The 25,050-nt window shown below is 39.3% G+C and overlaps 2 protein-coding genes across 6 annotated transcripts in view; both read right to left on the reverse strand.

Annotated features, from left to right (window-relative positions):
* MAML2 (mastermind like transcriptional coactivator 2) overlaps positions 1-3,999 on the reverse strand; it is a 348,179-nt gene extending 344,180 nt beyond the window's left edge. Inside the window, exon 1 of the mRNA XM_049620265.1 lies at positions 2,151-3,999. Within this exon, the coding sequence (XP_049476222.1) occupies positions 2,151-2,663 (513 nt within the window). The 5' untranslated portion in view covers positions 2,664-3,999. The remainder of the gene's footprint in view (positions 1-2,150) is intronic.
* A 4,235-nt stretch (positions 4,000-8,234) lies between these two features.
* Positions 8,235-25,050, reverse strand: part of CCDC82 (coiled-coil domain containing 82) — a 33,249-nt gene continuing 16,433 nt past the window's right edge. For 3 of the 5 annotated variants that reach the window (XM_049620376.1, XM_049620365.1, XM_049620370.1), the window contains 6 exons: positions 24,845-24,937; positions 22,616-22,740; positions 19,352-19,522; positions 13,851-14,036; positions 9,523-9,606; positions 8,235-8,499 (listed from right to left, as the gene is read on the reverse strand). In XM_049620376.1, coding sequence (XP_049476333.1) covers positions 9,523-9,606; positions 13,851-14,036; positions 19,352-19,522; positions 22,616-22,740; positions 24,845-24,937 — 659 coding nt within the window. In that variant the 3' untranslated portion in view covers positions 8,235-8,499. The other 2 variants (XM_049620385.1, XM_049620392.1) reach the window with 2 other exon arrangements.

Raw genomic sequence — 25,050 nt, forward strand, 5'->3', positions numbered from 1 at the left:
GCCTCCTCCAAGGCCATGTTTTAGGACATGGCTGGTGGTTAGGAGGCGGAAATCAGCCTCTCTCTTAGAACAGGAGTGGTACAACAGCCACCTTTGGCTTCTGCAGCGGTAAACCTCCAGTCGGGAAAGGCAGGACACCGTTCCCCTCACCACCCCGCCAGCATGGATATTGCTATGGTGAGGCCGCAATAACCACTGAACTTGGTTTCACTTCGCATCCCAAAGTGCGTCCCCAACCCCCCCACAAAAAGGCAGCAAAAATCAAAAGAACATGGCCAGAAGCAGACACGCCACCTTCCTTGCAGAGGCTGGGATGTGAGCGCCACATCCAGTCTTGGCATCCAGGACAGAGATGGGTCTTCCCCACTGAAAAAGGCTGGGCGCCTCATTCCCTGTATCATCCCCAGAAACACTTACCAGGAGACTGTGAAGCACACAAAGCGGTATTATTGGGAGACTTGCAGACAGATTATAAATTTACTGGGGACAATCGAGGCATTTAGATACTTTTGGCTGCAGATGCCAGTGACACACACATACATACAAACCTCATTCTTCTCTCCATTCGAGTGATTCTCCCCCACCCCCACCCCCATTCACCTCAGCATGTCTCTTTCACAAAACAAACTCCCACTGCTCTCCTAGGGAATGCCAGGGAGAGCTGGGCATTGAACAGGTGGTAGGGAAAAGGAATCAGGCCTTGAAGCTCCAATACAACCCCACGGGTTAAGCGAATTCAAGGATGAAATGGCTCACACTGGGCAGGGTAAGTATTAGCAGTTCCTGCTTGTCTGGAATTGGTGCCGAGAAGCGGCAGTTCAAGGCATCCCAAGCAAACCGTGTGTGTGTGTGTGTGTGTGTGTGTGTGTGTGTGTGTGTGTGTGTGTTTGTGTGTGTGGTGGGGAGAAGACCACTATCCTAGCTCCCAGAATTTCTGGAAACTTCATCACCACAGACCCAGGCCAGGGATAAGGGAGAGCCACGATGAAGCATCCTAGAGGCCTGGCTGGAGGACGTCCTGTCTCTCAAGCTTCTTTCTCAGTTCCTCTGGAAAAGGAGTTCAACGCGGTGGCCTCTCCTTTGGGCTTTCTGAGTACTTTTAGGCTTGCATGGCCATTTCCTGTTGCTGACTTTCATCAGGGCTGGCCTGGGCAAACCGGAGCTGCGCTGGGAGCGGACACTGAACTTCAAGGGCCCCACAGACCTCAGAAATGGAGGAAGCCTGCAGGGCTGCAGGGCAGGGCAGGGCTCCACCTTCTACCCAGAGGCCACTGGCCCAGCAGCTACAGGGGAAGCCGGCACACGGCAGGCAGTCACCTGACCAGGACGGGCACCAAGGGCCAATGATTCAAGGGATACTCCCTCTGGGATGGGGTGTGTCTGTGCCTCTGAGGAAGAACTTCCAGCCAGAAACTTAATCAGAACTTTCAGGTTTGAGGTGCTGTCACCAGGAGCAGCTGAAGACAAGGTACTTCCTGGGATGACAGCATGTAAATAGCCCCTTCGGGCTGCCCCCTTTAATGAATGCTGCCAGCTGGCACTACCTGATCGGAGTGTGGCTGCGGGCAGTGGGGAGTCTGTAGGAAATCAGGGAAGAAGCCTCACTAGTCTTCGGGATGTTTCCCCCAAGTTTGACTTTTGACTGAGGGGACACTTCACGCAACCTCTCTGTGTTGGACTAGATCGCCACTCGTGTTCTCTTAACCCAAGAAGGGGCCACTTCAAAGAGGGAAGGGGAAATCGGAAAAGAAGGAAAAAGCTTTGATGAACATCAGGCTGAAGAATGGCCTGTTGGGCCTAATCAGAGCTGGCTGGCCAAGCAGGAGGGTCTGTGAGACGGGGCCTTCCTCAGTGGCCCACTCAGGTCTTGCCAGCGTTGGAGCCACCTCTGGACTCCAGAGAGCCTGTGGGAAACCCAGGATTTTAACCGCTTTAGAAATACCCTGCAAGCGCAGGAAGACCCATGAATGAGCGCCAGCAGAACTTGATGCGTAAGACTACGAACTGCATACCCAAAGGCCTTGGAGGCAGTCAGGTAACGCCTCGGCCCTTTTCACTGCTGTCCACTCCACAGCAGGCCAAGGCGCGCTCTACCCTCACAACAGGCCACCGCACCACAGCCAGAATCAGGAGAAAACCAGTTGCCTTACCGCAATGAGGGCTGAGTTCCTCTGGTCCCCAGGGGCTGGAGCCTGTGACTGCTGCTCCCCGTCGATCCCACCACCGCCACCATTATTGCTACTGTTGAGCAGGTGCTGCTGGTGGTGATGGTGATAGTCTGGTGGGGGCGGTGGGGCCGCTGTCGCCGCCGCTTGAGAGGCTGTAGGAGGGGCAGCAGGGGGCGGTGGAGGGGCCGCCGTGGTGGCAGCCGTGGCAGTGGCCTTGGCATGTTTGCCAGCCTTCCTTGCCCCCTGGCCATGCTGTACCAGGCTCAGGAGCTGCAAGGTGCTCTCTCTTTCCCGGTCTGAGCTCTCAGCCCTACCACGTTCATAGCGTCCTTCACAGCTCAGGTGGTGCTGGCGGCAGACGGCGATCCGAGCCCGGAGGCGCTCCACGATAGCACTGTGCACTCTCGGGGTGACTGAGCCCCCTCCAAGGAGCCCCGCCCCAGGGGCCCCCCCTAGCCCTCCTGTGGGGGCCTGTGGGGGCGCTGTGTCCCCCATGTTACTGGACACAATGCTGCCTCTGGGATGGTGAGGTGGAAGGAGGCTAGTGCTGGCTACTGCAGGCAAATCTGTTTTTGACAATGTGAGCTCAGTGTTCAGGGCCACATGAATAGAGGTCTTCAGAGGTTGGGGGGGAGCAGTGGAGGTGTGGGGGAGGGGAGTTAGTAAAAAGAGGGTGAGGAGACAGAATAGAAACCAATCGCAGAGGCTTAGCTGGAAACAAAACCTTATCAACTTACTCTAATTGCACTTGACAGCTCTTGAGAAGTTGGACCGAGTTGGTGGGGGGGTTCCCCCCCACCACCACGCTGACAAGAGCCACTAGGCACTTTGTAAACACACAATCTGGGGGTTAGAGCAAGAATTCAGGGATTGTCAAGCCAGAGACAGAGACAGACAGCAAAGGGAATTGAGAGAGGTATTAATAGAGAGCTGGACTCCCCCTCACCTAGTTGTTTCACAAAAATTTTTATGGGGATGTTTCTGCAGAGAAACACATCTCTACCACGTCTATGTAACCTGCAGCCTTTACTTTTCCTCGGGTTGGAAAAAAAGTGCTGTTTCAGAAAATTTTCGAAGTCAATGTACAGAATGTACACAAAATCAAGACAGACTGTCTTTTGGCTTTTAATTTTTCCTCCCTTTCCCTTTGCTCCGGTGTTTTCTCCTCTTTGGGGTACTGTAGGATGTTGTCTTCTCCCCAAAGAGGGAGATCGCTTTTCAATTGTTAACAATGTCAGTAGTTGGACTTTTGGACCATGCTTTTTTCTTCGGCTAATCCAATCACCGGTAAAATCCTCATTCCCTCTAAGGTTTCCTAGCCTTAAATGAAAGCAGTCTGAAGTCGCTAGCCACTGAGAGAGATCCTTCAACACATTTTTTTCTTTCCCGCTTACGCTTCCTCACCCCCGGCTCTATTCTAACACAGTATCAAGAGAGACAAACTCTTCCGAGAGTAATTTACAAACGATGGTCAAACTTACAAACTTCCAGCAAATTGCACCGAGTCATGTCCAGCCACTTTTCTGTCCACTTTTGTACATTCCATCCCCGGCCAGTGGATCTGAGGGTCTGGACTCGCAATAAGCAATGTGGTTCTATCTCTTGTATTGCTCCGCTTTATAGATGGAAAAAAAAAAAAAAAGTAGCTTGTATTTTCCTTTCTCTTTCCCGTCTGTTGTTAGCCGCTTTGCTGACACTGGCTCCACTGCCCGGAGTCACGGCGATACACAGGCTTTCATTGTGCTCCGATAGGAGAGGGAGAGAAAGAGAGAGAGTGAGACAGAGAGGGAGAAAGAGAGAGCCAGCAAGCTGCAGATGGGGGCGGGGGGGAGGGGGCGGGCGGGCGAGCTGATCCGCGGCTCCCTGGTGGAAGGCTGGTGCCACTGCACGAGTGAGTAATTGCAGCCAGGCACCGGGGAAAGGGGAACGCAGAGGGCCTCCCAGTGGCTGAAGAGGTAAATCCCAAAGCCCGCGCGTCTCGGTAGGGCTCACTTAGCTCAGCCTGACTTGGCTAAGTGGGGAAGGCTGGGGAAATTCCCCAACCTCCACACAACTACTTCACCAGCTCTAAATGTTTAAGAAATTCCCGGCCAGGGAATGTATTTTCCCTTTCAGACCTACATTACGCCCCCCTGAGGATATCGTTTTCATTTTTCAATATGTTGTAAATGACACCACTGAGCACCCTAGTGAGAGCTGGGTGAGTACCGAGGAAATGTTCATTAGTATAATAAGGAAGACATGTGAGTGTGTGCGGGTTGGGAGAGGGAGGAGGGAGGGGTGCAGAGGAAATCACACCGCTAGCTCCACAGGGGCAGGCGCGTGTTTGTCTACCTGCCTGCCTGTTTTGTGTGTCTCTGGGTAAGTCAACCTGGGTGATTACAAGTAAACCAGTAGGGAGAAATAAAATATTTTAGGATGATGAAATCACCAATACCAGTTCTAGGGGGAAAAAAATAATAAAAGGTTTTCTTTGAAAATACAAGGTGACCTCTGACAACTGCAAGACCTGAGATTTCCATGGCTGTCTGGTTTACATATACAAAGAGGAAAATCAATATGCAGCAGTGGAGTTTCAAGAAGTTTAGTAACATGAACCAAATACATCTCTTACACAGACTGTTGTCCCCTCATCTCCGTGTGATCCTGCCTTTAAGTTCTCAAAAGTGTATATTGGATTCTGCTTGTCATTATCAGCTATGGAGAATAAATTCAAGTGAGCACAATATTGGGCTACTCAGGACCATAAACATGCTGTGTGTCCTAACTTGGAAGTCGTTCGAATTTGAGGTCTCGATCAATGGGACTTCATTAATCTAAACCAACTCTCACATCTCAGGAACATGGTCCAGCTCCAAACTGAGCTATGGATAGAAATGAATAGGTAACATCAGTGCAATCATTTTTAAGAATGGATTATTTACAGTTTAGTTCCCAACAGGCTGGCCTACTTCAGTCCATTTTATTTTCACAAATTCTGGAATGTTTGTTGGAACTGGGGACAAGTATACTCTGATGGAATATAACTTTTTTTTTTTTTTCTTTTCATTGGAATATACTTCTATCTGTCCCTTCTAAGGCTAGGTTCCTCATTACTTGTGAAGAGATAGGCAGAGATATACTTTTGTTAGGAGTGCAAATTTGATGGAGCACTCTCTCATGAGGTGTCATTAAAAATCGAAGGAGTTTTGATCGTTTTATATTTGATTTCTAAAAAGCCATATTCATTAGACATTATCTTCTATTGCTATGGGTACTTTATATTCAGCAATGATACTTGATAAAAGAGAAAATGTAATATTTAAATTTAAAATTTACGGTTCACTTGACAGTCATGCAGTAGCGTTGATTTTCATTAGTAAGTAACACAGAGTCCTTAGTCAAATCTGCTCTTCCTTACTGATATAAACTTTGATTTCCATGCTGGACAGGGACAGAAATTAAAAACTTGCCAAGCAAGAATTTAATAGATTTTCATACTGTATTCAGTGGTGTAAGTCACTTTTTTTGGAGTGTCTTTTGTATACATTTGTCCTTCACAGCCATTTAATTTCAAGCTGAAATCATTATCATGCACATCCTCATTTCCATTCACATCAGTCACTGTTTATTTACAATCACTGTCTCAGGCACAGCACTGTGTGAACACAGATCTCCCTTAATCCAGAAACAAACTTGGAAGGTAAGTATTACTAACCTCATGTATAAATGAGGAAACTGAGGATCACAGAAATCAAACTACTCGTTCCAGTTCATGTGATTTAGAGGTCACAGCGCAGGACTCTAGTTCAAGGCTGATTTCAAACCTATGCTTTTTTAACCACTGGGCTTTGTGCCTCAACGTAGCAGAGCTGCAGTCACACTCTACTCACCTTGCTAGAGTCCAAGCCAGTCCTATAATCCTTTCGAGAAGCAAGGATTGAATACAACTATTCATCTCAGTACAAGAGCAGACAAGTGAGAAAACACGGTCAACTACATCAAACTGCCAATAAAGTATTTATTTTTCCCTGTTTATGGTACTGTTCTCTCTTAAAACCCTAACGCTTCTGTGTAGCAAATATGAATTCTTTCAAGTATTACTTTCCTTTCCTCTCAAGTGTTACTTTCCTTTTCTTGTCCGTTTCTGTCTTCCTCATCATCTCAACTAACCATGTCTGCCTAACACTAAAGCACCTAACGCTACAGTAATAAATGCCCAGATCTAAAAAGTTCACAGACATGTGGGATTTTAAGTGTATAAACTATTTTTTAGTGTTATGTCAAATCGATGATATAGATGGTTATGATGAGATGATACCATAATTATGTCCTAACACCTGTAAAGGTTATTCAGTTTTTTCAACATTTTCAGCATTTTCTTATGGACCACTTGCTTTTGGCTCCCGAATCCATGCTCGTTCTCATTTCCTAACAGCCTGTCCCTCTGCCATTCTTTTAGTGTTACCATAGACCTAAGAGCTTCTTGTATTCTTCAGACACCCACTGAAGAAGCTTGCTCATTTGCAGTAGCCTCAGACATTAGCAAAGCTACTTCTTACATTTCCTGATCGACAGTCACAATGCTGTTCCAACAGGGAAAACTCTTCCCGCCAACAAGATGCCTTGCCTAGGAACGGGGTCAGCTGCCCTCTTGAGTCCCTCTAATCAATGATGCCTTAATTTTTACAAGTTAAACAATGGTACTTAAAACGATACATAAATTAATTTTTAAAACTCTACCGGTGGAAGGAACGCTCACTCTTCAGCGGTCTCAAACTTGTCTGTAGTGTCACATATGAGAAGTGATGCTTCCAGGGTCATTAGAGACACTTCACAGAGAATTCTCTCATTTTCCTTGGCCTTCCTTTTTACCAGTCATTCACGATCCTTCCAACTTGACTATTACTTTTCCTCCAATTCTGCCTTGCTTCTTTCTGGGCACTGTCACTGCATCTTCAACTTTCAACTGTGGCCTCATTTTAGTTAAGGATTATTTCCGTATGCCAGAGAAGTAAGAATTGAGATATGTGACTGAAATATCTATTTCACCCTTTTCAAAAAGGTGTGCACTCCTCACATGAAACATCAGCATCAGTATTCTCAGCACTTTGTGAGCTTTTTCTGTTAGTTTTGCTTACAGTAACAATAGGGATACTTTCAGAGAATTCACTGCAGAAAATATTAAGTAATCTGTCTATGTAAGGACTTAATACGATGTATTTTTTTTAGTGTATGCACATACCCTGAACTCCATGCATGAGCCACATAGTAAATGAAGCCAGGTTTAGTCAACACTTGAGGAGGTCAGAAACAAGTATCTAAAATTCCACATTAACATAGATCCTACTGTGACACTACTTTTAAGAATTAAAGATACAGAATAGACAGGGTCCGTTTGATCACTATGAAACCATTTTACTTTATTATATTATGAGAAAATTTAAATGTGCAAAGCAATGCAGATGCCAAAATATGCTTTTAAACTATTTTTGGCTGAATTTGTCTCTCTGAGATCTTCAGATCCTAACATAAATACATATATGGGAAAAGTTATGGATAAAAACAAATAAAATACATCTTAATCATTAGCATGTAGACAAAATTGAATAAAAAATATAAAGAACATTATGAAGCATGAAAAAACACACCATGAAATTATTCCTGAATGTGAGGGTTGAAAGACTCTGGCGGCCTGAGATCTATTTCCAAAGGAGACTTTAGAAAAGGAGAAAAGCATTCCTTTACTTGGAATGGGTAAACTATAGTCTGCTTCTGAGGTGAGGGGATTGAACTGAATGAAACATTGGGTTTCTTCCATGGCCCTCTGGTGTAGATGATAGCAGTGAACAATATATCAGTGCAGATCATTTAATACTGGAAAGGATAATCAACAGATCTGGGCAGGGATTCAATAATAAATACACGTAAGTGTTGATCTAAATTCATTTTTAAAATACGGTATTTGTCTACTAAGGTGACAGAACATGAACAGCTCATTCACTTGATGATCATCTGTTATAAAGGCATTGTTTTGTAACTTTAAAATACACTTACTTAAAAATTATTAGGCTTATTTTTTCTATGTACAGCAGATAAAACTTTTATTCGACTGTGAGTGCCATTTCATGGAAATTAAGATGAACATATGTTTTAAACAAGATATTTGCCATGAAAATACACATAAAATTTATAAGAAATGTCACATGATACAGAGAAATAAGACTCATGATCTTCACATTTACAGGAATTTATAAAATCTTCTCTGAAGGAAATGTGTTACAATTCAGTCAAACTTCTCATCTTGAAAGTAATCCGCCGAATTTAGATATTCTTGAAGTTGACCATATTTCTGTGTATACAATAAAAAAGCTAGTTATTTTACTCAAAGCAAAGAAGATAAGGTAGGCCTTTTCAATCTACAGAGACAAACAGGAACATGTTCATTTCATGATAATCATGAGCAAAAATCTCATTATAAACAGGGACACAATTGCAAATAAGCATTTCTAACTCATAAAGGAGCGGAAAGAGATCAAACTGAACATTATTATTGATCTCATAATGTTCTTATAAAATATAATTTTTCTATGATCATATTTATAGAAGTATAACAACTTCAATAACTTACTCAACAAAAATTGTTTGAACACATAACATATATTGAATACTTTCTCATGACTGTCTAGGTACAAAAATAATCTCTTTCCCTGATCCTAAACAGACCAGAGTTCACTGGGAGTACACCAATACTACGTGTACAATACAACACCAGTACATGGCACTGGTGCCATGACAAAGTATATAGACACTGTTAGGAAGGTTCAGAAGAGTAGCCATGGTTAGTTGAAGTGATCGGGAAAGGGAATCACTTGAGCTGTCCTGGGAAAAAGGATTCGATAGGCAAAGATTTGCTGGGGAGAGTTTTCTGTAGCAGACAACAGTCCATGCAACAGTGAGAAGACAAGATTTTATGGAATTTAACTATAATTTGAGGTTTTGTAGGGGAACAGAAAGAGAAGACTGAACCAAAGAGTTTGTGGTCAGAGAATAAAATGTATGAAATGCTAGCTGAAGGAGTTTAGCAATAATGTGACAGGCAATGTGACCCTGCTAAAGGTTATACGGTAGGAGATTGACCTGATCTGACATGTGTTTTAAGAAAAATGGTAAAACAGCCATTCTAGAATAGTATAGCAATTAGTTACTAGTGTCTTGTAATAAGTTAGGTAATGAGGTCCCAAATTCCAGTGATAGCAATGAAGATGAAGAGCTAAGACCCAGGGTGGGGCAAGATAAGAGAGGGGTCAGGATGATTTAGAAATCTCACAATAGCGTTCAAAATACTGACTTCAACTGAGGAGAATTAACTGACCTAATGGTTTCTTATGAACTCTGGTTCCATTCCCAATGAAGAGAGAGAGGATCCCGATGACCTGACTTTTGTGGTGGTAGGAAACTATGGAAAGATAAAGAAGAAGTGTGTTTTCCTTCTAGAAAGGGCTAGGAAACCTTTTTCCCCTCAAGACCTCTGACTGGATCACCTTCTCTGGAAAGAATGAAGAAAAGAACGGGGGGGGGGGGGGGGGGAGGTTGGAAATAAACTTTGGACTACTTAGGGATTCTCTTGACCTAGTATTCAGGTAGGTTCTCTTAGATAGGAGTAAAGTATTCTAGAATTAGAAACCTGTACATTAAAAGTTTGATTGTTTTTATGCTTTTTATATTATCTTCATATATTTTTTCTCTTATTAAATTTCTTTTGGAAAATTGCAATCCCCGCCATACTGCATGAAGGAGGGAAAACTTCTTGCTTTTATTACTAATAATAGTTGACATTAATTGATCACTTACTAATTGTTAGGTCCAATACTAAACGCTTAAAATGTGTTGATCTTTTAATATCCATGATCAAAACTCTATCTTTGTTGTTTTAATTCCTATTTTAGTGAAGAGGCAACTTAGAGAAATAAAGTAACTTGCCTCCAAATTCTACTGCTGGAAAATATTTAGATCCATGATTTTAATCATTATAGTATGCTATTTCTGAGATTTAAAGGTTGGGGGGGTGCGGCTTTAGTTAGAAAAAAGAAAGCCTTCCTATGGAAAAGTGAAATTCAGAGAGAAGACAGTATTGCCTGGCCGTTCTCTCCACCTAAAGATTCTGGTTCCACCATTCTTTTTTACTAAAAATGTGGAGAGTTTGGATCTTATTATATTAACCCCTTTGAGGTGCCAGATTGACCTACTGATTAAAACATGTGAACTGTGGGAATGGAGTGTGAGAAAGAGGTCAGAACACAAAAGGAGGAGGTTGGGATCCTCTGGTCAGAAACACCAGTTAGACATGAAGAAAGGAATAGGTTTGCCAAGTCAGAGAACTTACAGGGGCCGAGAATGGAATGTGGAACAACACGTACTTTTTCTTTTTTTAAAGGTTTATTTATTTGTGAGAGAGAGAGAGAGAGTGTGAGTGGGGGACTGACGGGCAGAGAGGAGGGGAACAGAGGATCCAAAGCTGGCTCCATGCTGACAGCAGTGAGTCCCATGCAGGGCTTGAACTAACAGACTACCACCGTGAGATCATGACCTGAGTCAAATTTGGATGCTCAACTGACTGAGCCACCCAGGTGCCCTGCAACAAGTACCTTTAAACAGTGGCCCTCAATCTTTAATTTGCTTAAGAATCACCTAACTTGTTAAATACTGGGTGTTTAACACCCTCAAGGAGTCTCATTCAGTAGTTCTGCAGGGAGGCCAGGAACTACACATTTTCTACAAACTTCTAGGTGATTCTGACATAGGTAGTTAGGGCCTTGATTTGAGAAACACCAGTTTAAGGAGAGAAAGAAAAAGAACAGGAAACAAGTTTAAAAGGGGGGAAAGAGAAGAGACCACATAAGAAGAGTTTCAGGAAGGGGTGAGATATCAAATCGTTATTTAAAATTCTTTGTTATGTAACAATCTTTATGTAATAGATTTAAACTTTTCATACCACAAAACTGAGACTTGATAGTATTATTGAAATACATTCTCCCCTTTCCTGATGTTCCTGTTTTCACCACCCTATCCCAACAACCCTATCTTCAACTTCTCTGGAAACCCCATCATCACGTGCACTTTCTTCTTAATGAGAAACATTTGTTAGAATTTTGCCAGTGGCATATGACAGTATGTTCTTCAAGTGTAATTTAGAATCAGACAATTACTTTTATTATATTTATTATATGTTTTGGTTTTATTATAATTTTCTTATCATGCATCTTTTTCTTTTTTTTCCCTTTTTTAAGTAATCTTCACACTCAGTGCAGAGCCTGATGTGGGGCTTGAACTCAAAACCATGAGATCAAGACCTGAGCCTTAAGATCCAGAGTCAGATGCTTAACTGACTGAGCCATCCAGGCGCTCCCCATTCATTATTTTCTTCACACTCAGGTTCCTCCTACCCTTTAATGTCATCCTAGATTAAAAACAGGTCATCTTAGTTCAACTGGTAGGAGGAGGAACAAGAAGTCAGTCTAGTTGGCAGGTCTTTGGGAAGAAATGCAGAAATATCCTGAGGTGGAGGAGGAAGGGGCAGATAAGGAAAAAGCAAGGTGTGCAATGTGAGCTGGGAGGAAAGACAAGACCAAATCGTTTGTGTGAGGTAAAAGAAGGGGTTGACATAATCAGTGGGAGGTAAGAGCAAAAAGAGCCACAGATCTGGCTGTTCAAGTGGCGCTGAGCCCTGGCACTGGAAAGGGTGCGGGTGGCTGGGGCCATAGGATCGCAGCCAAAGAGAAAGGCGTGTGTCATGAGCAATGCAGTGCGGCCACGCGGGACACGCGCACTCCCAGGGGTAGGTGGGGTGGTGCTGAGAAACGTCAGAGTGCTTGAGGAGCTCTGAAAGGTAATCCCAGCACAAAACGCTGCGTATGGGTTTATATCGGCTCTAAACTGTAGTTTCTAGGAAATCTTTTGAGAAAACGTGTGGACAAATATTTTTAAAGGAGGAGGGATCTCAGAAAGAAAATGAAGCTCTGTGGTATTTTATGTGAAAAACAAAACGTGCATGTTGTCCTAAACATGCATGATCTTGAAATACCTGAAATGCCCAATGCTAAGTGTTTTTCTTTAAGCATAAGAGGACACTTGGGTTTTCTCTTCCCAAGAATATTTTTTTCTTATTCCAGGTCCTTTCTGTTAGAAACCTTGTTAAACTTTCTCTAAGGTACATGATCTGGAAATGCTTTTGGTTTATTCTCTGCAAGAAATTTAATGTTCTTCCCCACATATACTATTATTATATATAATATATATAATACATGCATAGTGATTTTTCTACACCTGGCACACAATTCTTTAAAAAATGTGGTGTCCCAAAAGGTTTTTCAACTCCATGAGAGCGTTGGCAACACTTAAATGCACCAGTGAAAGCACGTAAGAATTTCAGGTCATCATGGAAAATGAAGATGGGACTTACTGGCTAAGTGGTGGCTTCTCCCTAAGGCAAACTGAAAAGCACAGAGGAGGACAGGGAGGAAAGCACTGGGAGAGAAGCTGAAGCAAAGTAAAAGATAAAAAGCTGAGGAGAGTAAAATGAGAGAAAAGACTACAGAAGGGTCAAGATGTTGGGGGCAGGCAGAGAGATCCACTGGGTGGTGTGGCTGTGATGGGAAGATAATCCTCAGAAGGGAAACCAGTCTTGATGTCACTCTCCAGACTGGGACACCTCTGCAGAATATGACGTGTCCTAACAAGTTCCTGTTTGTTGTTCTCTTTTTCTTTCCCTTTGCTCATAAGTTTATTCACTAAGCTCTCTTCTTTTTTTATTTTCCTCTTTTACAAATTCCCCTATGATATAAATAACCCAGGCAACAGATCTCAAGTCAGGCTTTTTTTTTTTTTTTTAAGATTAAATATACTATTGATCTGAGTTGCCTGAAAATCTGCTATATGTTTTCTCTTATACGTTCACGTAACTACACTTGTTTTAGAAGACTGCAATCATAATAGCATTCTTTCCAAGTACCATAAACAATTCTAAAAGCTCTGTGAGCAGACCAGAGCTTCTGAGCTGCCAGCAGATCTTCAGGAATCCAGTGCACTCTTCAAAACCCCCACTTTATCCCTGATATCAAACTTAGTGATCAGCAGGATTTGGGGGAATCAAAATCAGTGCCGTGGCCTGAAACCTCTGCATTCCCCTTGATCTTCAGTTACAGTGCTCACTGCTCAGCCCATGTCCTCAAGAAGAGGATGTGGGTGGTATTAGAACTGGCAGCCGAGATCCTTTCCTCAGATTGGCACCAGGTGTTTCTTCACTCTCGGGTCACAAGAACTGTTCTAAAGAATAGGAAGCAGACAAGCAGAGGTGAGTCCTACACTTCGTCAAAGAAAATACAGGGACTTAATATATATATGTAAGGGATACCATATATATAAAAGTGAAAGGACAGAGGTCCTTCATTACAGGACAGTATTATCGCTGATTTCAATTTATCTGATGCGCTGAAGGAATGCTTAGATCATCAGGGCACCTGTTCAGGGTTGGACAATGATAAGCATGAAAGGAATGGGTGGAAGAAGGGAAAATACAAAGACGGGGGGAAAGGAGAGATTCTCTTTTAAATTTCACTGTCTTCTAATCATTTGCATCATTTTGCTGATCATAATTAGGCTCCAGAATCTATGAATGAAATGATTCTTCTATATTCACCTTACCTCCTTAATCCAGCCACTTTCTTTTGACTGATTGAAAATTCTTTCCACTGTTTCTTTAACCTGTTCATCCTCAACTTCTTCTGTCTTTGCAATGGAGCAGCATTCCTGGTACAGCTTGAACTTAAAATGTTTCAGTTTGTGATAAATTCTGGTACGATCAGCACAAATTCTGCCAACAGTAAACACCTAAATCAAGGAATAAACATTATTACCTGACATATGAAGTCAGACATATAGTAATGATTACACAGCCTTTCTAGTTTTGAGATTTTTCTTTAACAGCAAAATTTAATAAATGCATTATTAATTTTCAAAATGTTTGTACAATGATTCACTCACCTTCTCTTATACAACTTAGTTAAGAAAAACTGAACATGTGCTATGTTTCTTCAAGTATTGGGCTAAGCACCGGACATGCATTTGATTACAAAACAATGTGTCAAATGCTGTGCAAGAGATGCTACCGAGGTACAAAGGAGGGACAATTAACCCAATCCAGAGAGGAGAGGGGTCCTCGAGTAGGTGATGCTTGAACTAAGTCTTTAAAAACCAGAGCTAGACAAGTTTGAGGAGAAAAATGGCTTGTTAAGGCAGAAGAACAGGCACACCCAAAGCAAGAAAATAGACCCCACGGACACGGTTACTGAATTAGAAATACCCGGATTAGACTAATGTTCTAGCTTAAAAGCAACATGCAAAACTGAAACAAACTCTCAAACCAATTGGCAGTTTTTCACTAAATAATTTGCTCCGAAGCATTTTGTAAAGTAAAAACTTTGTGTTTAGTCCTATTTCGTTCCTTAATTAGTGGCTCTGATGTGATTGTAACACATTAATGTTTTACTGTTAGCAAAATATAAGAATTTTAACTTCTATGTGTATATGGACTTCCAGGATTCTGTGATTAAGAATACTCTTCTTGTGAATCAACCAACCAGAGCATTTCCCGTTCAGAACGTTTGGGATATGTACTGTTATACACACTGAAAACTAAAATAGGAAAACTACAAAATAACATTATAACTAAAAACATTATTACATGATCAATCTCATTCTCATGAAGCAACCAGAGGACAGAGACGAATTCCCTGTTAAGTTATGTCTTTGTCTCTGTGCCTAAATTCACTAATGGGTTGTGTTTTCATGAGTTTAGTACAAGTGGCATAGTTACAATATTGATCTATGTAACTTGTATTCCATCTAACAAAGAATTGTAGTGTTTTCCTGAAGCCACACTGCAAGGGATCATACAGGTGATTAGTTAAATAAATAACCTGAGTATATTGGCAAAAAATAGTAATAAAATAAAGAATAGTTTGTTAAAACTGAATGAAAGTTAAATATGATCAGCAACGGGTTTGATGCACATCTTGTGAAAATGGTATTTGGGACATCTTACAGTTTTCCTTAAAATCCTCAAAAATTCAAGAAAACCATGTTAAGATTTCTGTTCAAGTTCCTTGAAAACCTTTCTGTTTTTTGGATTATTAGAAATAATCACAAGGGCACCTGGGTGGCTCAGGCAGTTAAGCATCTGACTCTTGATTCCAGTTCATCATGATCTCACGGTTTGTGAGTTTGAGCCCTGTGCTGGTGGCACGGAGCCTGCTTGGGATCCTCTCTCTCCCCTCTCTCTTTCTGCCTCTCCACTGCTCATGGTCTTTCTCTCGCTCTCAAAATAAATAAGTAACTTAAAAAAAAAATAAACAATCACATATGGTTTGTTCATTGCTTGCCTACTCTCAGTAACCTTCTCATCTCAACATTATCATCAAACGAATCATATCGACTATCACAATTCCCTGGCCAATATGTCCTTTTATACTTTGAGTAAAAAAGATACCACAATAGTTTCAGTGGCCACTACAGGTGCCCTATGTTTCTCCATTTCTGTTATCAAAGTAGATTATGTGGGTGAAGTCTCCTATGGCCATTCTGGATAAAATACAGTAGAAAAATAGTATAATTTTTTAAAAACTTTCCACCATACTGTATTTTATATTTCCATAAAACTGAGGAATTTATCTGCATAAAAATTTTAAATTAGGGCAAGAGGGAAGGAGGAGGTATTTAAACACCCTTATTTAAAAATCTTTTACCTGTATGAAACAAAAATATCCACTGAAAATATTTAACATTATAGTTTACTTCTTTCCATTTCAAATTCCTACCTTCTTGGCAGCTACTTACACTTACGTAGATCAATAAACCCAAAATTACCTTTAGAATATTCTCACACTATGTGATCATAAAATGTGATCACATTTTCTGTGGAAGAGCCTAAACCATTGTTAGTAGGAGTTCACAGGAAAGAGTAAATGTATGTAATAGCTGTAAGAATGCAAGTAGACCTCTCCCTTCGCCCCACCTGTTTTTAGTGTATTGTCACAGCCTATTATACCTTATGAATTTCTGTGTACATTGTACACAGTTTACACTGTTGGAGTCCATTTATATAAAGTACTAAGATAAAACTCTGCTGTAAGAACAGTGACCTTAAATGTTGAGAAACATATTTAGAGATTACTTTTAACTATCTAATTGCATTTCTGGATATTAAGGACACTATTCTAACAAGATAGACAATACTAAAAAAAATGGCCAGAGATAGAGAAATAAGTTCTGTGATGATTGTTCTCAACGAAGACAAGCAAAATGACATGTAAATGGTTACTAATCTACTGTTCAGGGTTAGTTAGCATGGTTCTATAAACTGATGTATCTGAAAATAACTGATTCACCTCAGTTATCAATGTGAATTAAGGGATCCTATGTATCCAAAGATACAATTTGAAACAGAGCAAAAACCTGTCACCAAATTTTCCTAAAACAGCAGATGGTGAATTGTAAGGCAGTAGAAAGAATCTGATTTGTAATTTATTAGATACAGCATGTAGAAGTGTAAACACACTGGTTAACAAACTAAGGCAAGGATACAATAAAACATGCATTATGCACATTTGTAATATCCAGCTAATTATAGGGAGCTTTTTGAGGTATTTCTCTCGGCCCTCCTTAATATACAGAGGAGCCAGGTCCTTATGGAAGTGAAAGTATGAAGAAGAAAGAAAAAAGATCCTCAAGAAAAGAGGAAGAACGGGAAGAAGTTTCTCTTTTGTTTCTAGGTCTCTAGAAACAATTAGTGCAATAGACTGAGCCAAAGGATTCTATTTCCTTTTGGTCCGTTTTTTTCATGGACATGTTACACACTGACACTTATTTCAAAATTCCTGCCTCTCCCTTTGGATCTTGAGTGTCTTTAGGAGTCTGGACAGATTCTGGGCAAACTCAAATGAATTCAAGATTACAGTCGGTCCTCCCAACTGCCTCTCAGATTTTGCCCTTTTTCTTCACGTGACTTCCTTTTCATCTATATCCCCAGACTTCACCACAATTTGGTAGGCCAAGGCCTTTTGTCTCAGTACCCTATCCAAGACTACTGTAACTAAAATTACTCTGTCCCACCAATTCCACTTTCCATCAAAGCATCCTGTCTTTCAAAGAAGCTAATCTTAGGTAAGTAAGGAGAAAAATTTTATTATTAAACATACTCATTAAATGCATCCTTCATTATTGGCACCTTAAAAGAGGACCCTAGTTAACCCCAAGCAGTCTCAATTTTATATAACTATGGGCAAAAACACAACATGGAGAATTGGTTTTCAAAATAATTTAAGGGTGGGTCTGGGGATGGCATAGTCTCTTTAATGCCTTAGATGAAAAACAAGTTTATTATTTTCTTCCTTCCTATCCCTTTCCCTTTCCCTTTCCTTTCCATATACATGCATTGCTGCTATAGTTCAGTAGAATATAAAATAGATTTTAATAGGTGCTTCTTCCACTTAAAGAAAAAAAATACTGAAAATTTTAGTATTAAAGAATTTTAATTATGGGGGTGTCTGAGTGGTTCGGTCGGTTAAGCGTCCAACTTTGGCTCAGGTCATGATCTCACGGTCTGTGAATTCAACCTGGAGCCTGCTTGGGATTCTGTGTCTCCCTTTCTCTCTGCCCCTCCCCCACTCGTGTTCTGTCTCTCTCTCTTTCTCAAAAATAAATATTAAAAAAAGAATTTTAATTACATTATCTTAAATTACACAATAACTAGTTTAATGTTTGCATACAGCTAAACAGACAAGTGTATACATATTTTTACATAGCTTCAAGGACAGTAATGTACACTGCTCACTATTTCACTTTCACCTAGCACGATTTCACAACCTTCATAAATACTATTTTAGTGCTTGTATCATATTCTGTCACAAAATGGTATGATATACATAACTTATTAAATTACTACTCTAATATTTGATTTGAATTATAACCAGATTTGTTTTGTATTATAACTAATGCTTCAGTGAACTTCATGATTGTGTCCTCTGCTTTTATACTGGATGACTCTGCTTAGCATAAACATGTGGGCACTGAATATGTATAGTGTTATAACTCTGGCTATAGGTAGCTATCCAGTGTTCTAAAAAGATAGATCACATCCTTGCTCTTTGTAGGAATCTTATTGTCCATGAAACTGCCAGTTTCAATGCAACCATGACAGACTGTATTTTATCATCTGATTTAAAAATACTCTGCTACTTTGAGAGCTATCAACTGGCATCTTAAGATAGGTTTTACTGTATGCCTTTAGATGGAGAATAATCATGTTCTAATTGTTAACTTTGATGTTTCTTCCATTGTGTGACTGGTGTATTAATTTTCTTTGTTTTTATTTTATGAGATCTCTCTTACTTTTTAGATATTTGAATAACTATTTTATACAGAATCTTTACTCTTTCACAGGAATATCAGAACTCCAGAAATGGTTTTCTAACTCACTTTCCTTCCTAGAATTAGCTGTAGACAGGGAAGACAGTGAAAGTACAGCACTAGTTTTGATCTATACAACAGAACATGATCCTTAGAGTATCAAATCACTTTCATTAGGATTCTACATGTCTTACCTCATAAAAAGCCACAGATCAGTTTTTAAACAATGAGATTTGCATATTGACTGTGTTGAGAAAAGAAATGTTTTTATAGTAGCCTGCCAAATGATACATTAAAGACTAAATCTGAATTCATTATCCCCATACAAACTTTCTAAGTGATTCTTGCAACCTGGATTATTTAGAGGGATCTGCTCAATTATCGCCAATAGTACTGAGGAATAATACTACCTAATGTAGCAGAAGAATTTAGATTAACAGTATATTTCTATCATAATAACTGACTGGCAGTACTTAGAAGCAACTCTAAGGGCCCCCCAAACACACACACCCTTCATAGATATACAGACTCACCAGAGGAAGCTCTCATCATTAATATTTTTGCATTTATAAACTTGTCATATAAGACATTTTTCACATTCAAAATTATACCTTCTTTCCTTATACTCTTTCCCTCTGTCCTAGTGCTTTCTCCATTTGTAAAAATAACAGGGTTATTTGTGTAAGCTTATGTATTGAAAATTTCTAAATACTGAAAACCAAAATGAGAGGGAAAAATACCTGTTTATCATGTGACATGAAATCGTCTGTTTCCATAGTCCTGGTGTTATACAACTTTCCTGATAAATGCACCGAGTACCTGCAGTGGCGATGCAATCCACAAGCCTGACAGCAACAATTTTCAGGATTCTTCAAATGGATACTTACATTAGAATAATTTTCTACCCGCTCCTGAAAACAATGAAAAAATGTAATGAAGCTTTACAAGACTGGAAAAAACAACAAAATAAAACATAAAAAGAACCTAACCAAATTAAAACCAATATTAGGAATCACAGTAAGTGGTTAGGATGTAAGAGCAAAACACACTGATATTCCTTATTTTTATGCAGAATATGGGGTAGATATTTGACAAGATATTTTTAAATAAAAAAATAACTTATAATTTAGGCTATTAAATGAAAAGAAACCAGACTAGGAAAAAAAATTAGTTTCATATCCTCCCCATTTGTGTGTTACTATTAAGTAGTATTCTTCGCAGATACTAATTTACTTTTCTCCTCTCATCTCTAGTTAGGTATGAGGTATTATAGTTAAAAATAGAAAAGACTGAGCAGCAAAAATTCAGGATACTACAATAAAAAGATGAATTCATTTAGGTTAGTTGAAAATTGAGAAAAACCAGATCACAGTCTCCATTGTGTAAATTATAGCATATTTCCCACAAAATATTCCAGAAATAATTTAATTTCTTCTTTTTTTTAATGTTTATTTATTTTTGAGAGAGAGAGAGACACACACAGACAGACAGACAGACACAGCATGAGCAGGAGAGGGGCAGAGTGTGAGGGAGACACAGAATCTGAAGGGGGCTCCAGGCTCTGAGCTGTCAGCAGAAGAGTCCAACAAGGGGCTTGAACCCACGAACTGTGAGATCATGACCTGAGCTGAAGTCGGACGCTTAACCAACTGAGCCACCCAGGTACCCCCGGAAATAATTTAATCCTCCGAATGGCTACCTACTAAATAAAGTACTATGAAAATAAACAAGTTGGTCATAAAACTGCTAGGTGGCCAGTATTGATATAGACAGCCTAATAGCTGAATTAGCAATGAGTTAACAAACTGAGGAAATATTTGGCATTTGTAAACTTGTGGTTGCATATTTTTGCCCACACTCTATGCCTGTGCTAGATACTGCTGTTATAATTAGTAGTGTCAATTAGGTTTTACCATAATGTTTGAACTACATACAGTGAACGTATTAGCAGGGTTACTAACCTATATTCGTATTCTCTACCAGCTTGAGAGTAAATATCCAGTATAGTAATAGTTTCCTTTCTAACACTGTATGATTCACAACAACATTGCATTTTCTTTACTTTTAATATTTCTCATATTTCATGGCCCTTTGTGTGACATGTGTCACTTACAGGCTGACATTCTGAGGGAATAGGTGGCTAACCACCTCCCCTTCTTGCTTCTCTGGTCCTTATGGAAGCACATTTGAGATGAAAGCTCCAGCAGCTTGGCTCTGTGAGTGACTACAATATGTAGGAACACTCCTGCTGGTTTACACGGGACATATAACTGAAAAATAAACTTTGCTGGGGTAAGCTATTAAGATTTTCATTGCTGGTATGTCCCATTATTTATTTTTTGCAGCATAACTTAGCTAATTTTGACCAAGACCATACTGAATCATCTATGTCTCTACATTTGTAAGTGAATTTTTTCTTATATCTTAGAGCTATTATTTCCACATTGGGTTATCCAAATTCAGCATAACATACCACAGTATAGTAAAGCATAATATAGCATAGTGGTATGGGCTTTCAAGTCAGAGAAATATTAGAAAGCTATGATTTCTAGGTTTGAACACTGGCCTAGCTAATAACTAGCTCTATAGCCTTGTGTTACTCAATTTTTCTGAGTCACGGTTTTCTCTTCTTTAAAATGGAGGAAATAATAGTGCCTTCCTCATGGGGTTGCTCTGAAGATCAAATAAGATACTTCACACTGCATGCAAATTACTTGGCCAAGTTAAATGAGCAATAAATATACGCTATTTTTCTATTAAAGAAAACAATATTTATACCATGTTCTAAGAACTACGCTATGTATTTTACCTTCCAAGTAAGTAAATATTCCTTTTACTTTTTAAAGTAGGTAAATGTTTTCTGTTTCTGAGGAAAAGACTAGAGTTTAGAGAGATTAAAAACTCACCCAAAGGAAAAAATATATATATGGTGTCCCTAAACTCAGTCATTCTCCAAACTGAAGTCTTCTCTTTCTGTAATCCCATAACTGTCCCTTAATAAACCATCTGTGGCTAATTTATCAGGTAATTCAAGATTGAACAGGCCTTGGATGAAGTCAAATCTCCTGACATAAATGAGGTAGAGTAGCTAATGATTTAAGTTCTAAAAGGACTGTTAGGAACTTGGATCTCTGTTATCTTGCTATTTTCCTAATAATTGGGAGATAGAATGTTAGAAGTAGGGAGATTAAAAAAAAACAACAACGTAAAAATCATGTAAGATAGCCTCTACTATTAGAGATCATAAAATAGAAATCTATGGGATAACATGAAATGCAATAAATCTTATACATTAAAAGGATGCTCCCCCTAAATTGGTAGAATTACAAAATCTTAAAGTGGAGAAGGATTTCAAAGGCAACCTAGGCCATTGTTTCCCAAATTATGTTAAGGAAATCAATTCTTCTAGCCGGTGATAGAAGGAGGTGATAAAAGGCAGCTCATGAAAAGGAGCCTCATAGTAAAACACAGATTTGGAAAGTATTACATTCTACATCACCCTCTTGAAGATTTATAGTATAAATTTACACATTAATTCTCCTTGAAAAGTCCTCAGTTAAGTTTAACTCTTTCTCTTAACAATGGAACTCTCTTTTCTGAAGAGAGAATTAACATCCTATGAGATAACCTCCTCATTTCAATAGATGGGCTAAGACCTGAGAAGTTCTAAAATTATTCATCATTTAGAACTACTTAATTACTGGATACATATAATAAGTGTTACAATAATTAAAACAATAGTAGCCTTTACATGGGCTAAGACCTGAGATGTTCTAAAGTTATTCATCATTTAGAACTACTTAATTACTGGATACATATAATAAGTGTTACAATAATTAAAACAATAGTAGCTTTTAGAAGAGGTGATAAGCTGATTATTCAACAAAAAAAAAATGCCAGTAATTTAGAAGATTATTCATTCTGACTGGATATTTAAATCCCGATAGGCCTCCCACTCCCATACCCCCAACCAGAAATTCAAAAACAAATAAAAAACTATATACCTTATATAGCTCTTTCCAACGGCTTCTAGAAGCTAAACTCTCTAGACGAGGCTGAACAAAGCGGTTATCCAAATAATGAAGAGATGTCAACATATCTTGTGCATATGATTTTTGTCTGGTGCCATCTGTTCAGGGGAACAACAATAACAACAACAAAAAATAATCACTTAGCCCTTAGGAAATATCTATCATCTATCTATCTATCTATCTATCTATCTAATTTTTAAGCCCCCCCACACCAATGAATTATCCAGCTTCAACTACCAATAGTACCAAGGTCGAGAAACGTTATTAGGAAATATTTAAATAACTGAATACTTAAGGATTTCTTCCCACAGTTTTAGAAGGTATTTTAAATTTAAAAAAGATTAATGAAGAAAAAAACCACAATTCCATCAGAATGTTAGGGAAAGGAAAGAACCACAGAGGCCTTCTAATTATTCCTTAACTACATCAGACTTACTCTTTTTTTTATCTTAATCCCAGGAAAATTAACATACAATGTTTTATTAGTTTCAGATGTACATCATAGTGATTCAACAATGCCATACGTTACTCAGTGCTCACCATGATAAATGTACTCTTAATCCTCATTGCCTATTTTATCCACCCCCCACCCACCTCCACTCTGATAACCACCAGTTTGTTCTCTATAGTTAAGAGAGTTTTTTGTTTGTCCCTTTTTTCTTTGTTCATTTGTTTTGTTTCTTAAATCCTACATATAAGTGAGAGCATATGGTCTTTGTCTTTCTCTAGCTGACTTATTTCACTTATCATTATACCCTCTAGATCCAACCATGTTGTTGCAAATGGCAAGATCTCATTCTTTTTTATGGCTATGTAATATTCCATTGGCTATATATATCACTTCTTTATCCATTCATCTATCACATCAAACTCACTTTACCTAAGGATCTTGGCACTGGGTGTTCTCTCAGCTAGATCTATGCATTATTTCCCCTTGACTTCATTCAGGTTTCTGCTTAAAAGTCACCTCTTGGGGTGCCTGGGTGGCTCAGTTGTTAAGCATCTGACTTCTGCTCAGGTCATGATCTCAATGGTTTGTGAGGTTGAGGAACACATCAGGTGAGCTTGAGCCCTGCTTTGAGTGAGCCCCACTTCTCTCTCTCTCCCCCCACCCCCTGCCCAGTCTCTCTCTCTCCCTCTGCCCTTCCTGGGATTCTCTCTCTCTGCCCCTGGCTCACGTGCACCCTCTCTCTCTCTCTCAAAAAAAAAAAAAAAAAAAAAAAAAGTCACCTCTTGAGAGACCTTCTTCGACCAATCTAATAGATACTTTCCTTTCCTTTATCACTTGATCTCCTTAACTTACTTAATTTTTTCTCAAGAACTAATCACTAGTTGAAATTATGTTATATATTTGTTTACTCATTCATTGTCTGTCTGTCTCATTAGAGCAACATGAGGGCAGGAATCTTATATGTCATAGTCATTGCCATATCCCCAGCCCTCAAATAAATGCCTGCCCCTTAGGCACTCTATAAGTATTTGTTCAATAAACTGTGAATGAAATCTCACTTTGGCAATTAGGTAGATATTCAAAACAACATATTATAGTCTTTATTAACTGCCAGATTATGTGCTAGATGCAAGAGATAAGTGTATATCTAAGGCATGGTTCTTCTTGTACTCTTAGAAGGGAGAAAGGCAAAAATACATTTTCAATACAGTAAGTATACACACATCAGTACCACCAGGGTAGCACAAATGAGGGAGTGAAAATGATTTTACACTCACCTGGAAAATCTAGGGTGGAAAGGGATTATATTTTAAGAGAGAACAGTATGAGCAAAGGCACAAAGCATAAAACAGTATATAACTCCTGGCGAAATTCAAGTTTAGAGAGGCTGAGACAACACATGGGTATTGAACTACTCTACTGTTTTGAGTCTATGCCTTATATCCTCACAGTCACTGTGAACTCTCTAAAGTCAGAGGAACATCACATATTTCTTTTCCACTTTCCACATATCACAAATAGACAGTAGCAAGTTTTTGAAGTGAATGGGCTTCTGGTGTAGTTAAGTTGATCCTAGGGAATAATTGGAGGGCCTTTAGAATAGGGTCTCTTGGTTTTGCTTAAATGTATATATATATGTTATATTATATTATATTATATTATATTATATTATATTATAAATTATATTGGTAGGGTTTTAGAAATTGGAAAAAGAAAAAAAGATACTAATTGTTCCACTCATATTAACTTACCATACAATGTTCCCAGAAAAGATTCATCTAAAGCATTGATCAGAAGAGCCTTCACAACTCTTTCAAAGTGAGTATAGTGGTCACTAAAAGAATCTGAAATTAATTTTAAATACATATTAGAACATAACAGATAAAACAATTCCCTGAATAAAATAGTTTCCTTTCTCTAAGAAATTAATACTATAAATAGGAGAAATCACTTAGTC

The sequence above is a fragment of the Panthera uncia genome, chromosome D1 (genome assembly GCF_023721935.1).
Source record: "Panthera uncia isolate 11264 chromosome D1, Puncia_PCG_1.0, whole genome shotgun sequence".
Lineage (NCBI taxonomy): Eukaryota > Metazoa > Chordata > Mammalia > Carnivora > Felidae > Panthera > Panthera uncia.